Source organism: Martes martes (assembly GCF_963455335.1).
Source record: "Martes martes genome assembly, chromosome: 15".
Classification (NCBI taxonomy): domain Eukaryota; kingdom Metazoa; phylum Chordata; class Mammalia; order Carnivora; family Mustelidae; genus Martes; species Martes martes.
Window position 1 is genome coordinate 38,223,051 of NC_137903.1, and position 16,316 is coordinate 38,239,366.

At 46.4% G+C, this 16,316-nt stretch overlaps 1 protein-coding gene across 7 annotated transcripts in view; it reads right to left on the reverse strand.

Moving 5' to 3' along the window:
* Nucleotides 1-841: 841 nt before the first annotated feature.
* NVL (nuclear VCP like) overlaps nt 842-16,316 on the reverse strand; it is a 102,872-nt gene continuing 87,397 nt past the window's right edge. For all 7 annotated transcript variants that reach the window (XR_013967972.1, XM_080823804.1, XM_080823799.1 and 4 more), the window contains 4 exons: nt 14,627-14,703; nt 12,319-12,407; nt 9,577-9,647; nt 842-1,133 (listed from right to left, as the gene is read on the reverse strand). Coding sequence is in view for 6 of the 7 variants with exons in the window: in XM_080823804.1 (XP_080679930.1) it covers nt 1,089-1,133; nt 9,577-9,647; nt 12,319-12,407; nt 14,627-14,703 (282 nt within the window). In the remaining variant the exon portion in view is untranslated. The remainder of the gene's footprint in view (nt 1,134-9,576; nt 9,648-12,318; nt 12,408-14,626; nt 14,704-16,316) is intronic.

The window sequence follows — 16,316 nt, forward strand, 5'->3', positions numbered from 1 at the left end:
TTCTTCAAAGTAGCACAAACATTTCCTTAGCATGAGGTAGAGTGCGGAATGGAAGGAAAAGAAGGCAAGTGCCCGTGTCCGCAGTGTCACATCACGCTGCAAGCAGCACAGTGAATGAGCGATGACAGCGAACATAGACATGGCCCTTGCAAACGCAGCAGGGACTTGTTGCAGGCGCGGGAGGGGCTCCCAACTGGTCAGACCCAGGGCAACCCCAGAGAGCCCCATGTTCCACAAGGAAGGGAGTCGCTCATGGTTTCCAGCACCGCCCTCCACAGAAGAGCCACGTGTGAGCAGCCCAGCAGGACCACCCTCCCACGGGACCACAGGGACTGTGTCAGGAGCGGGACAAACCCCGACGGCACCACCAGACAGGATGCAGTGAGAACATGGCACCCTTCGTGAAACTCTTGCCACAGTCACATAACTGGGGTGGGACTATGAGGATACCACTGACAAAGTGCTAAAGGCTTTCTATAAAGTAACTGGCCCGGAACCTTCCAGAGAGTCAGAAGTCAGGAGACAGGAAGTGCTCCAACTTTGAGGGAACGGGAGCGAAACAGGAACAGAGTGAAGAGCTCACTCCTGGCCCTTCTGTCAAAAGGACGACCTGGGGCAGCTGGAGAGAGAGGCCTGGCAGAGCTGGGGGGCCACGGGACGGCCACGTCTCACAGCTGGTTTCCTGAGTGTGACGGCTGGCTATCGGGGGAGCCTGGGGCGCGGGAGACGTACATCATGGTGTTTGGGGGTGACAGGGCCTCGAGCAGGCAACTTACACTCAGATGGCTTAGGGGAAAGTTCTTTTTACTGTGTCGCAACTCTTCTGAAGTACACTCGAGACTGTTTTCAAAATTTTATTTTAAAAAAGTCATCAGTTATTTTAGTTCAATAGTTAAACATCTTTCTTGTTGTTAAAGAGAAGGGAGGGTGTTCCTGCGCCCAGCTAGCCAGACAGAAAGAGTCTTCGGCTCCAACCGGCCACATCACTCCGGGAGTAACACACAAGGGACGCCCTCTGCGTCAGGTGGCAAGCGGGCAGCTCAGCCGGCTGGACGCAATAACCTGCTCCGGGCCTGCTGCCGCTGGGGTCACCGGCTGAGGGACCGCTGCAGAGCTTCATACATCACCTGGTCCTGAGAACAGGGGACAAAACAGACACAGAGCTCGTGAGCATGACAGGGGCCGATGTGCGTCCCCCAAATGCGCACCCTCACGACCGCACAGTAACCGTGACTGGAGGTAAGGTGTTCAGGGAGGCCGTGAATTTGTAAGGACCCCCCCAGGACAGGCTCTAAGCCAGCGGGACCAGTGTCTCTGCAGAACAGACAGGCCCGGGGAGGCCGTGCGAGGACACGGGGAAGTGGCCTCGGGAGAAGCCAGTCCTGCCGACACCATGATGAGGGACGCCCAGCCCCCAGTCCCTCCACCTGCAGCTCTGTGTGCTGTGGAGTGTGCCCAGCCTGCCATGGGACCTGGGAGGCCGACTTCCCGCTGCCCCCACATCAGTGCCCGTCTTTCTGTCACTGGTGTGGGGGACCAGCATGATGGACTATTTGTAGAAGTTATGTATTGGGGTCAGGTCATGGCCCACTATCACAGCGTTTTAGTTACTGAGGCTTTTGGAAAACAGATCAGTGTTTTTAGCCACCCCCACTCCCAGCCTGGTCTTCCTGCAGTTTTCCTGCTGCTGCAGTCCTCTTGGTTTTCCACAGCAACTTTCAGTCGCCCCGTCTCTCCCCAGCACAAATTAACCAAGAATTTAAAAGACCACGGAGGGAAAAAAAAAAAAAAAAAGACCACGGAGTAGAGCCATTTAAATGATTTCGAACAGTAACAAATGACCTTAGCACGGCATGTGCCGACCAGCCCGGGGCCCCGCGCCAGAGGCACAGCCGCATTCTGACGTCCAGCGGACGCCGGGGCACTCACACAAGTGGCCACGATGAGGTGTGTCCCACACGTATGAAGTCTGTCCGGTGTTCAGAGAAACTTTACGACCACTAGCTTTTACCCTGGCCACAATCCTGAGTCAGACAGAGAAAGGCAAACTCTTCTGTTTGTTCTCTCTGTGAGAAGTCAGACCCTGAAAAGAGGGCGTTTCCCATTCACGAGGGAAACCCATTTCCTGGACTGTGCTTAATGTTCACCTCCGGTCTGAAAGACGGATTGGAAAAAAAAAATCTATGTAACTTGTTTCAGTGATTTTTCAAGTACCTGTCAAACAGTTTCAAAGGTGAACATAAAGTAGGAATTAGTGAAATGCTGAATTAACTCTTAAATAGGGTAAACCAGTCTCTCTGTACATCAGTTTCAGTGACGAATAATCTAAAGTGAAGACATTTTAGGCACCCCTACATTATAACCAGGTTAGAGCAATCCCTTTCTTTCTTTCTTTCATTTCTTTTTTAAAGATTTTATTTATTTATTTGACAGAGAGAGAGAGAGAGAGAGATCACAAGTAGGGAGAGAGGCAGGCAGAAGGAGAAGGGGAAGCAGGCTCCCTGCTGAGCAGAGAGCCCGATGGGACTGATCCCAGGACCCTGAGATCATGACCTGAGCTGAAGGCAGAGGCTTAACTCACTGAGCCACACAGGTGCCCTGAGCAATCCCTTTCTTAGAGTAAAGTTTTAAAATTATAAAATAAGGTCTATTGCAAAAATATTAGAAAATACAGATCAGAAAAAATTAATCCTCATTTCTAGAGATAACTATATTACTATTTTGGTCTTCTGGAACTTTTAAATTACTATTTTTTTCAATATTTATTTTTTATTTTTTTAAAAAAGATTTTATATATTTATTTGACAGAGAGACACAGCAAGAGAGGGAACACAAGCAGGGGGAGTGGGAGAGGGAGAAGAAGGGAGCCCGACATGGGCCTTGATCCCAGGACCCTGGGATCAATGACCTGAGCCGAAGGCAGATGCTTAACGACTGAGCCACCCAGGCACCTGTTTAGTTTTTAATTTTTTAAAAATTTTTGTTTTTTAAGTAATCTCTACACCCAGCGTGGGAGCTGGAACTCACAGCCCAAAGATCAAGAGTCACTCGCTCCACCGATTGAGCCAGCTGCGCGCCCCTCAATATTTATTTTTTTTGACTAGGTAAGAAACTTCATATGGTGCAAAGTTCAAAAAGGATAAAAGGCCCCAAGGGAAGCCAGTCTCTCCCCACAAACAGCTGTCACTAGTTTTGTTTTGTTTTTTTTTTTTTTTAAAGATTTTATTTATTTATTTGTCAGAGAGAGAGAGGGAGAGAGAGAGAGTGAGCACAGGCAGAGGCAGAGGGAGAAGCAGGCTCCCCGCCAAGCAAGGAGCCCGATGTGGGACTCGATCCCACGACGCTGGGATCATGACCTGAGCCAAAGGCAGCCGCTTAACCAACTGAGCCACCCAGGCATCCCTGTCACTAGTTTTGTAAGTAATTGTTTCATGAGGACCAGTGGGAATGTGGGGCTCATCTTGATGTCTTGCCTTATTTTTAAAAGATCAAATTAATAATCAGCTTGGTCATCTGCTTTATTTAATATTTATTCAAAATTCATACAATGCCTATTTTCCAAAGGGAAGCTATAGCTTCTTATTTGCTAAGTTTTTCAGAAATCAAATATTTAGAGATTTACAATCACCCAAACTATGAAGACTACACTAATACTAAGTCTCACTAGGATATCCTCGGAGTCTTCGACAATGTCTGGCATGACAGGTGCAGATGTTTTTAATAAAATCAGTCACACTGCCTTTGTCATGTAGTTGGTCCCTTCCATGTAGCTTTGCTACATGGAAGCCACGTTCTAACACCAACGGGATCGAGTGCCCAGGTCAATATGTGTTCTATGTGTAGTAGCCTGTCCCCTGCAATTTTTCTGTGAGTCCAGCACAGTGCCTGGCACGTATACAGCAGGGACTCGACATGTGTAAAAAATCGGATCGTAGGTAACCCATTAAAACACAGGTGGAAACTCTGACTTGAGGAGCTGTTCTCCTGGGAGTGTCCATGAGGTAGAAATAATCTGGGAAATGAACCATCTACTCCTGCGTGTGGAGAAGAGAAAGGAACAGCTGCAGGCAGTGGGTGTGAAAAACACGCAAATAAACAGTAAGCAAATAAACAGGAGGGTTGCTCTGGGGTGGTTTAACAGAGGAGGTAAAGAACAAAATCCGGCTTGTCCGTCTGAGTGAGGTTTCCTTCCTGATGGCAGAACGATGCCAGAGCGAGCGGTGTGAAGAGACTGTACTGGGAGATAATAAATATCTGGGAAAGTACTCTCAAGGTCTCAACATGGATAGCAGCTGGGGGGCCTCCGGTCTCCGGTGTGCAGGGACACCCGGTGCACAGGGAGACCGGCACAGGGAACGACGCTGCTCTGTGATGCACACGCGGCTGGGACGCTCGTCTCTGGATTTGGAGAAGCCGCTGGCAGAGGGCTCTGGCTTTTGTGTCAGGGATCTGTCCTCACAGATCGCAGCCTGTCAGGTCCTCCTGGGACCAAACAGGATGCAGCCACTCACTAGCAGTGAGGACAGGCATGTATCTTCAGTGGAGCCCAAGGGCCTCGCCCTGCCCGAGTGAGAGCTGGCGAGGATGGACGGCCAGAGAGGACAGACAGCTGGAGAGGAGTGTCTGCTCGCTGCTGAGACCACCACTCTCAACCAGTTACCAATGGTTTACTGGGCCAGGTGACACATTTCTGCATTGGGTCTCTAAGCAAAGAGTGTGCTGAGTATTTGAGAACTATGAAGGCCCGCTCTGCAGACCTCGGGACAGGATTTCTGTCTTCTTAGACATCTCATTAATCCCATGTTAACTCACTTCAAAGCAACTGCCATTTCGGTAAGTAGGTCCGAGAGGCTAAAATGTGTGTTCCTTGCACAATAAACAAAATCTAGTGATTCTCTTTCAGCAGGAAGACTCCAAACCCCAATCCCACCACTACCACGTCAGTTAACCTGAGTCACCAGCATCTTATTTACAGATTTTCATTCTAGGCCTTGAAGGCATGACCAAACTCCGTGGCCCTGCACAGCCCAGCCTGGCCAGAGCATCTAATTTCCTAACTGGCCACAATGACTGGTTCTGGCACGGGATCCTAATCTGGGCTGGGCCGACCCCAGGGTTCCCTGAGACTCTCCCGTCAAAGCCTGTGGGGAACTCTCTTGCTGGGAGGTGTCTGGGCCTGCGGGCACCCACCTTCCCCCAGGAAAGGAAGCAATGAGGTTCGGCAGCCAGCATGCCTAGAGCCATCTGTGCTCTCAAGATCCTTGTTAAGTGGAACAATGAACTGTTGTTGTTTTTTAAACTCAAGGTGCATCATTTTATTTTATTTATTTGAGAGACAGAGATCACGAGAGCACATGGGCACGAGGAGAGGGAGAGGCAAAGGGAGAAGCAGGCTCCCTGCCAAGCAGGGAGCCAGAAGTGGGGCTTTGATCTCAGGGCCCCGGGATCATGACCTGAGACAAAGGCAGATGCTTAACCAACTGAGCCACCCAGGTGCCTCCAAAGAACTCTGTTTTCCCCTACTCACATGAGCTGGAGTTGAGTTTCTGTCCTTTACAACTAAAAGAGCCCTAATTATAAAAGCATGAAGAAGTGGCTTATCAATGAGCCGCTCAGATTCACATCCAGAAAAGTGCCAAAGGGAACACCACACCTTTCAACCCTGCCTGTGCCTCTAATTTCAACTGCACTATCCTCAACCAGAAGGAAGAGGTTCTTTACCACAGTTCTCAACTGGGAAGGACGAGGAAGAAAGGAATAAGAAGGATCCGAGAACTACCCCCCCAAAACATAATATACATTGGTGTCAAATGCACCTGCAAAAGTGTGCAAAGGAGATAAAGCGAAGGCTTAATCCTTAACTGTCGTAGCTGCTTGGATGAAAACATAGCCAAATTTAGAAATCAGGTCAAGTGATTTTTGAACTTTGTATGACACATTTGTAGCCTCTGTAATAAAGTCACTCAAGCAACAAACATGGGAACTTTTCAAAATACGGCAGTTTCTAGAAAACTGATCTTTTTGGAGATAAAGAGAGTGATAAATGAGCTATCCAAGGTCAACAGATAAAAACTAACTGAACTTCTATATGTTAGCAACAGTTAGAAAACAAGATGTAAAAAAATCCATAAATAACATAAAAAAGTATAAATTTCTTGGGAATAAATTTGATGAAAGATGGTAAGACAGGGGCGCCTGGGTGGCTCAGTGGGTTAAAGCCTCTGCCTTCGGCTCAGGTCATGATCCCAGGGTCCCGGGATCGAGCCCCACATCGGGCTCTCTGCTCAGCAGGGAGCCTGCTTCCCTTCCTCTCTCTCTCTCTCTGCCCACCTCACTGCCTACTTGTGATCTCTGCCTGTCAAATAAATAAATAAAATCTTAAAAAAAAAAAAAAAAGATGGTAAGATATTTACCATGAAAACTCACATTACTGGGTAAATCCTGTGGATCTAAGAAGTGAAATTAATTAAAAAGTGAATTAAATTTATCTTAGAGAAATTAAACAAATCTAACTAAATGGACAGATGTACAAAGTTCATGAATCGAAAAACTTTCAAGCGCTGTTCTCACAACTGATCTAGATTCAGTTCAATTCCAAATCCCAGCAGGCTTCTTGTGTAGGAATCAATAAGCTGATTATAAACTTTATATGGACATGAAAAGGGTTTAAGATATTTTTAAAAATTGAGGGGAGATAAAGAGGACAAATTTGGAGAGCTTATACCTGATCCCACGACTTACAGATCTATGGTCATCAAGACAGTGGCAAAAAAGATACCGTGGCATTAAGACAGACGTGGTCAGAGCCCAGAAACGGATCCACGCCTCTATGCACAACTGGTTTTCAGAGAGGGGGTGGTGACTCCATACGGAAGTCTTCTCAACAGAGTCACAGCAAGTAGGAGCCACATGGAAACATGGAACCATGACACCCACCTCCCCTCCCATCAAACTAAAATATTAATTTGAGATGGATCACAAGGCTCCATGTAAAAGCTAAAAAGTATGACATGTCTAGAAAAAAGCAAAGGTGAGAATCTTTGTGAACTTGAAATTGCCAAGATTTCTCCTGACAGGACGCACAAGCCATACACACAGGAGCCAGGTTGGCCTCCGTCTGGATTCAAGGATCCTGCTCTCCAGAAGGTGCTTTTAGATGACAGAAAGTGAGCAGCAAATTTGGAGAGAATATCCTCCATGTACACGTCTGAATACGCTAAGAATCTGTGCAAGTTTATAGCAAGGAGAGATACAAGTCTAGTGTTTAAGATCAAAGCATGAGGACAGGACAGCAGAACTCCAAACGGCCCACAGGTACGTGAAACTTTGCTGGCTATCCTACCATTTGGAGATGCTCACAGAGAGCTCACGAGACACCAGTTCCTATGCCGCTGGATGCTGCCGTGAAAGGACTATGACACTGGGGGTCTCAGCCGCTCCCCAAGGAAGGGTCTGGAGCCCTGGCCATGCCGCCCCAGCTGCACACCAGAGGGAAGCACAAGCCAGCACCCTACTCTCACACAGACATTACTCATGAGAGCCACACATACCCCAGCAGCACCAAGTGTCCCCCAACAGAGGAAACGAGAAGGAGCCATGCTATATTCTTATCCTGGAAAACTGCTCAGGTAGAAATGGACCACACATAACAGGGATGGAACCCAGAAGCCTTCACTGAGCAGAGCAGCCGGACCAGGGAGCTCACGCCATGGGCTTCTGGGGGGATGCAGCCCACAGACGGGTCAGACCTGCGATCACTGGCAGTGCTGTCAGCATCGGCCACAGAGGGGCCACAAGGAACTTCGGAAGGGATGGAATGTTCTAGACACTGACGGAGATCACAGAACTGTGTGTGCGTGGGTGCTTGGGTAGCTCAGATGGTTAAGCGTCTGCCTTTGGCTCAGGTCATGATCCTGCGGTCCTGGGATTGAGTCCCACATCAGGCTCCCTGCTCAGTGGGGAGCCTGCTTCTCCCTCTGCCTCTCTCTCTCTGTCTCTCATGAATAAATAAATAAAATCTTAAAAAAAACAAACTGTGTGTGTGCACTACCGTGTAGATACATTTCTACTAAGCACAGCGAGGCTAGAGGAGGAGCCGCATCCACACGTCCTCTCAGTCCTGACAAGCCCGGGACTCCAGCTGCAGGTGAGGAACAATTTCAACTAAAACCATGTTTTTGATGACGAAACCTTCCAGAGGACACTAACCTCACGAATCTCTTGTCGATCAAAACGAGGAGCACCAGTCTGCCAAACTATTACCGATTTTAATTAGTAAGACTGGTTTTTTTTTTTAAATTTTCTTTAAAGATTTATTTATTTATTTGACAGAGATCACAAGTAGGCAGAGAGGCAGGCAGAGAGAGAGGAAGGGAAGCAGGCTCCCTGCTGAGTAGAGAGCCTGATGCGGGGCTCGATCCCAGGACTCTGGGATCATGACCTGAGCCGAAGGCAGAGGCTTTAACCTACTGAGCCACCCAGGCGCTCTGCAAGACTGGGTTTTATTCGAAGATGTTCAGCAGAACAGACCTGTTTCCTCTGGGATTCAAAAACACCTGAGAGGTAAAGGCAGACCACTGCTTCCAGCTACGGCGGAGAACGGAGTCTGGGTACAGCAGACTCTTCTCGGGCCGAATCAGGACCACCACTAGCCCCAACCAATTAACCAGCTCCTGTGGTTAGCAGTGATAGGGTGGGAGGGCGCCTGACTGGCTCAGTCAGTACAGCTTGCGATTCTTACCTCTGGGTTGTGAGTTCGAACCCCGCTTTGGGAGCAGAGATTAACTAAAAATAAACTCTTTTTAAAAAAAATAAAAGTGGTACTGCGGTCACCTCACTTAGAAGGTTCAGAGCAAATCTTGAGACACCAAACAGTGCAGCCCACCTCCCATAACTCCTTGGACTTTGACTCCAAGGTTTTCAATCAGTAATTATCGTCAGAAATACTAGGCCTGGGGTAATAAATGGCTAATGATTTAAAGGGAGTTTTAGTCCATCAGGAAGCAGGTTCTCACGGCTAAGGCGCATTACATTTCCAGGAACCCCGAAACAAGGCAGCCAGGTGAACGAGCTTTATCACAGCGGTGCCCAAGTCAGGCGTTTCAGAGGGCTGGACGCACCCCCGCAGCTGTGTGTGGCATTGGCTGTCCTTGTTACCACCAACGGACTTCCTCTGCACCGTAAGCAAGCAAACACTTGCTATCTGGCGTTGTATGTATAGAAAAGCGGCCGTGTGTTTAACCCTTCTCTGACCTTACTGGGAGGACATCTGTACCTGCCTGAAATGCATGGGCGAGTCCCGGGTGCCGACGAGGAAGTCTGGCTCCAGGCAGGTAAGAGTCTCGGGAAGGGTGGAGCAGGTCAGGGGACACGTGGACCAAAGAGACTAAAAATCCTCAAACAGTGGAAAGACCCACACTCGTCACCCTCTCTCTGGCTTCAGTCTTTCAAGAAACACACTAAACTACAGTCTCAAGAATGCTCCCATAAAGACTATTATTTTCCTTGTTTCCGTAAGTTCACAATCTACTGGTCTCCCTTCTAGTTCTTCTCTACACATATAAGAGCATTTCTTACCTTTTTTGATATAGAAGATTTCACTTTCTTGAAAGCTTCTTCAAAGTGCTTCTGACTGACCTTGAGTTCACCTGGGGAGCAAATCACAGACATATCTGGGTGGAGGGTGCTAATAGCAACTGACAGGTAGATTCTCCTGAGACACTGACCTGCAAGAGGTCAAGGGAACAGGGAAGAGATAGTGATGACACTGGATCTGTTCTGAATGACAGTCAGGATTGGGACACCCTGCTTATCAGATATTTTGGGACATATTTTCAATTTCATTTAATTTACACACACCTAACCATATTTAATTTTAAATAAATGCTTAAGTTTTATATCAGTGTCCATTGTAGTGTAAATTTTTTCCCTCAGCAATCAAAACAGTTTGGGAAAATTATATAAAAAAGTACTTTGTTCATCTTTAATTAGAGAGAGTCCCTGTTTTCATTACCCGCCCTTTACTGAGAGATCACTGACATATAACATGGAAGTTTAAGGTGTGTGACTATCGTGACGATTTCAGACGTTGTTGTAAAGTGATCATCACAAATGTTAGCTGGCACCTACATCCCTCACATGATTGTGTGTGTGTGTGTGTGTGTATAAATTCTAAGATCTACTCTTTTTTTTTTTTAAAGTTGCTTTATTTATTTTTAATTTCACAGGTCTTTTTTTTTTTTTTAAGATTTTATTTATTTATTGGACAGGCAGAGATCACAAGTAGGCCGAGAGACAGGCAGAGAGAGAGAGGAGGAAACAGGCTCCCTGCTGAGCAGAGAGCCCCATGTGGGGCTCGATCCCAGGACCCTGGGATCATGACCCGAGCCGAAGGCAGAGGCTTTAACCCACTGAACCACCCAGGTGCCCCTAAGATCTACTCTTTCAAGATCTATCTTTCTAAGATCTATCGTTCAAGTATATAATCCTTATTGTTAATTTTAGACCTCATGCAATACATCTGATCCCCGGAATGTGTTCATCTTATGGCAGGAAGTCTTATCCTCTAACCAACATCTGCCCATGCTTACCAGGTTTCAATGTAGGACACCCCAGAGAGACTATCACTCTTAACCTATCACCCTTTGAAGGCCCCTCTTTGCACTATTTATACCTTAACTTAATGACGATGCTTGATGAAGAAGAGCCAAAATTGTTCCTTTTTAAGATAATACAAATAATTTAACTGGGAGTGGAAAGTAATATTCTATAGCTATTTAAGAGTGCATATACATCAGTAGATGTTACAGCATTATATAATACATATTAGATACAGAGATACTATCCCAACACTGGATCAGAAGGGGCTCTCCTTCTTTATAAGGTTGTGCCATTATGTAAGTAAGGGAAATCAAATAACTACATTTTGAACAAGACTTGGTTTAGAATGTTCCTGAAACAGCTTACATGAAGACGATTAAAACTGAACTATCTATACAAATATTAGGATACCATATTTACCTAAAAAAAAAAAATAATAGGGGCGCCTGGGTGGCTCAGTGGGTTAAGCCTCTCCCTTCAACTCAGGTCATGATCTCAGGGTCCTGGGATCGAGCCCCGCATTGGGCTCTCTGCTCAGTAGGGAGCCTGCTTCCCCCTCTCTCTCTGCCTGCGTCTCCGCCTACTTGTGACCTCTCTCTGCCAAATAAATAAAATCCTTAAAAAAAAAAAAAAATAAAATGTGTAGTTAAACACGTCAAGTAGAAGGTGAATAGCATAAGGATTTCAGTGAGGAAGATAGCAGCACTAAGTCCCTAGAGGACAGGTAACCAGTAATGCAAACTGCAGCAGAGCACAGATGTCAGAATTTGCTGCATGATTATAAATGAATATCCGAACAGCCAACATGTGTAGAGAGGTCCAAATATCCCAAAACACCATCAGACTTTGCTCTCAAGTAGCACACTTACACAATATTTCTTACAAGATAGTCTAGGTTCGCGAATTTTATCTGTTACTTCCAAGAGGATTTTTTAATTTTGTTAAAAAAAAAACTTTTAAAATTTTTATTTATTTTTATTATTTTATTTTAATTCTTAATTTTAATGCAGGATTACAAAGCTCTCCATGGGTGAACTTTTTTCTTTTTTTTTAAATCATGTAATATAATCTGAATGCCATGGCAACTTGTATTTTTTTCTAAGTCCAGTGGTCTTTTTTTTTTCCATCTCCAAATTTTTATTTAAATTCTAGTTAACAGTGCTCGCTTCGGCAGCACATATACTAAATTCTAGTTAACAAAAAAAAAAAAGGAAGAAAAAAAATAAATTCTAGTTAACATATAGTGTAATGCTGGTTTCAGGAGTAGCATTTAGTGATTCATCACTTACATCCTCCAAGAGGAATCTAAAATAGCTTATAATAAAAGATTTGGATAACTGAATCATAACAAAAACACGGGGACCTCATCATGAAGGGACGTGTGCTGACAGATCTTGGTGGCACAGATGCCGCTGGGAACTAAACCAAAGTTCACCCTGGATTCTCAGGAGCCAAAGACAGAAGGAAGAGGAAGACAGAGAAACCCAGTGGGAATAAAAACAGACTCGTGGACTCTGGGCAGGGGAAGAAGAGGCCGAGAAGCCACCAGATGGCTGCCAGACACCATGTGAGGTGAAGCCTATTGGAACGGTCTTGTCAGAGACATGTCAGCTTTCACATCACAGAGACGAGACAATGGTCGCTTTGCGGGTCAGCAGTGGTGTGAGGTGTCCAGAGTGACAACAACAGGGAACAGAGAAATTCCAGAAAGCACCGTACCTGTCTCACCTCCACCCTTCGGTCTTGTCATTTCCTGTCTCAGGGCGCAGACGGACGCTTCCCGAACCAAAGCAGAGAGATCTGCACCCCTGCAGGAGAAGACCTGCTCTCAGTTATTCTACAACAGCGCAAAGAATGGAGCCTGACCACAGTTTCCAGTCACAAATCACACAGCTCGGGAACAGACTGACCACTAGGGTCAGCAGGAAAAGAGCTTTTCAATTTTACTTCAAATATTTCTAGCTTTTAGAAGAAGGGTAATTATGACGGAAACAATGCAAGGAATCATAAATATTCCCTTGCTAACAGCTATAGACACTGAAGTTAACGTAAAAAGTCTACATGAATAGCTCAGTTGATAGAAAGTTACACATTCATCATAAAATCTCCATCCACGGGGCCTGTGCTGCCAGTGTGCTGCCTGTCCACACACGACCTACCGCCTAGAGTAAGCTTACACAAGAGTCATTTATGGCACCTACTTCAAAAGGGGGAAGCACAAAGGCTAGCAATTCTTTAATGCCCTGACTCAAGTCCGAGCTGAGTGGACCTGTCATAAATGAATTAAAGCAGGACAGCTAACAAGCCTCTAATTACTTTGTGCAACACTATGCTGACTCAGCACAGTTCCTGAGTTCAACGAGCAACACTGCTCACTGGCATTTCACTACATCACATCTTCAACAGAAGCCTGCGGCTCTTTGGGAGAGAGTTTGGACTTGGGGATAAAAACCTCATTTCTAGACATTAAAACTTACTTCATGTATATAATGTTGCCCATCCACACAATGTAAAACATTTAATGCCCACAGAGCTTAAATTATTAGCTAAATGCAATGTTTCTGTGGTTAGGTATCCAATGTTACCCCTGACCCCTTTGTAAACCTGCGCCCTCCTCTGAAGAATCCAGAACGTGTGGCCCAGGGTAAGTTTTGCCATTAAACTGCCTCTGTGTTTTAGCTCTTAAAGCTGTAAACTATTCAACGTAAGCCATCCCCCCTGCGTAATAGTTCATATAGTTGTACGAGTTTGATCCCAATGGAAGTGTGGGAAGGAACACACTGTCCTTGGAGGGAGGGGCTTCTGCTGACCACCACCACCTGTGACTCTGAGTATGTCCTGTCATCAAGACAATCCCTACCTTCACGCCAGAGCCAAGATAGCTGGACAGAGAAGAAGGTCATGGCCCCGATGCTCATACGTGAAAGAAACGAGATAAAATGATGCATCTTGACCACACTCCCTGAGAATGATCCGTGTGGTTTCCAGTGTACTCCTCTTTACAAGAAATGAGGGTCTTCGACTAGAATGGACGTAACCAGATGCCAATATGGTCCCCTGTCGGTCTAGCTGTTGGAATGTAAGTTTACACTGTGGAGTAACCGAGCCCTGAATGTCTCCAACATGAAAACGTTGTCTCGGGGCATCTGGGAGGCACAGCTGGCTGAGCGCTGGCCTCTCGGTTTCAGCTCAGGTGACAGTCTCAGAGTCATGGGATCGAGCCCATGTCAGGCTCTGCACTAAGTGCAGAGTCTACTTGAGATTCTCTCTCCCTCTACCCCACCCCCCCATCACACGCTCTTTCTCTCACTGAAATAAATTAATTAAAAAAGAGAGAGATAAAGAAAGAAAATATCACCTTACTCGCTTGGCTTTGGAAAGCACATTCTTTGGCTCTGACCTAGAGGAATATCATGAGCACCAAGTATATCAAGGACAACCAAGCAGTAAGGCTTTCAAAGCCAGAGGGGCAGACGGCTCCCTGTTAGTGAAATGTGAGTTTCGCTTTCTTCTGTGTGTACCCAAAGTGGGACAGTTAACAACCTTACTGAAAGTAAAGAAAATAACAAAAACCATGACCACACAAACACATGTGCTGCAGGCAGAAAGGCCTGATTTCTGGCTGTCAGTATGGGTTGTGCAGGTTAGCAGGTATGCTATGAAAATGCGTTCTGAGCCGCAGAGAACAAAACGCTCACAGTGACCCTCTTCAGGGCTGAAGCAGAACACTGAAATGTCTGCTCAGGTCTTCTGGAAGAAGGGACGGACAACTGGCGAAGGCAGCCACAGCAGTCAGGGGAGCTGGGAACAAAGAGTCGATGTGGGAGCACATGCGCCCCAGCGCCGGAGCTCCTCAGAGCATCAAGACGGGTAGTCCCTTCTCTCAGAAGGAAGAGCCAGGCCCAAGCCAGTCACTAACCACCTTGGGCACTCGACAGGACACCAAGCTCAACCCTCCCCACAGGACCACTGTCCCCCATCCTGCCCACAAGATCGAGAGATCAGGACTTGAGATCAAGGTACTCACGAGTAGCAATCACAGCGCAGGTCAGCAGCGAGGGCTTCCAAACTTACGTCTGGACCCAGGGGCGGTCTGGTGCCATTCTAAGAGAGAAAAATCAGTTTTCATGGAGACTTTAAAGATCTGGGCTTTTTCACAGAACAGGTTTTTCATGAAGAGTAATGACCGCTTGACTAAATGAATTATCTTTGACTCCTAGACCAGTGTTGTGAGATTTCTATAAATTTCCAATTTTGAGGGGCATCTGGGTGGCTCAGTGGGTTAAGTCTCTGCCTTCAGCTCGGGGCATGATCCCAGGGTCCTGGGATCGAGCCCCACATCGGGCTCTCTGCTCAGCGGGGAGCCTGTTCCCCCCTCTCTCTGCCTGCCTCTCTGCCTACTTGTGATCTCCGTCAAATAAATAAATAAATAAATAAAATCTTTAAAAAAAATTCCAATTTTGAGAAACAAGGTTAAGAAGCGGACTCCAATATTCAGAAAGCTAAAGGCAAATGACTGACTGATCTTGTGGAGCTGAGAATCTGTACAGTTGCAGCAAGAACAGAAACCACCACTTCAACCTTTCTAAAGGGAAGAAACACTTCCTCTGGCCAATTAAATACGGCAAGTACTTCAGTGCAAGGCTGGCAGGTGAGACAGGAAGAACCGTGAACTTGACCAGGGGAGGATGCCACATACCCTCTGGCTCCGTGTGTTCCCAGCCCTTGTCTGCAACTCGATCCAGGCCTTGGTGCCACCTCCCCAATGGCTCATATACCAACAGATGCCAGAAAGGACAGACATCAGGACATGCTCGGAATTCCAGCAACATATAGGCATATGCTTACGCTACAGATGTAATGACATTTTAGTGACTTAAAATCATGACCGAGATAAATGGCAGGTCTGTGAGTTTTTGCTTTATTATTCTTTTCTATAATGTACACATATATTGCATACACTCCTTCCTTTGTAATAAGTATCACTTTAGGAAACAGCTAAAGAAACACACAGAAAGCAAGTGAGTCAAAGGGCTCTTAAGCCTCAAGGTTAGGTATCAGCATGGTGGGCGCCGCGAGCTGGACCAGACGGTCAGGCGCCACACACAGACACACAGTGTCCTATGTCTTCCTCCTGGCTGTGCATATTTAACAGCTTCATAAACTCTGCGTCTGCTACGACTTGATAAAACGCAAATGTTCATCCAACACGTAGTCAAGAAACAGTTACGGTTCCCACTCAATCCACATTGACCTGGGAAGGCATCATGAGGCATAAACTCTGTGGGACCTCAGGCAAACAATCTTGGTGCTCTTTTCTTTTTTCCCTCCCAAGTGTGTAAAACTAGATGGCCATACTGCATAGACCCTTATAATGTATAAAGTTTCCATTTAGTCAGTTAACCCTGGGGCGTGGGGAAGGGAGGGGTTTGGGGGGCGCGGGAGTGGCAGGAAGGAAGGAGCACAGCTTCTGAGGCTCTGGTGACGATCTCTCTTATTGCAGTAAAATTTGCTTAATAAAACTTGTTAGTTCAACCATTTTTAACTGTACAGTTTAGTAGCATTAAGTACATTCACAGTGTTGTACAACCGTTCATGTCTAGAGCTTCTTCCACCTTCCCCAAATGAAATGCTAGACACAGAGCACTGGCCTGCCTGCTCCCACCCCCTCCAGCCCTGGCAACTAATGCTCTATGACCATAACCGATAATGTTCTC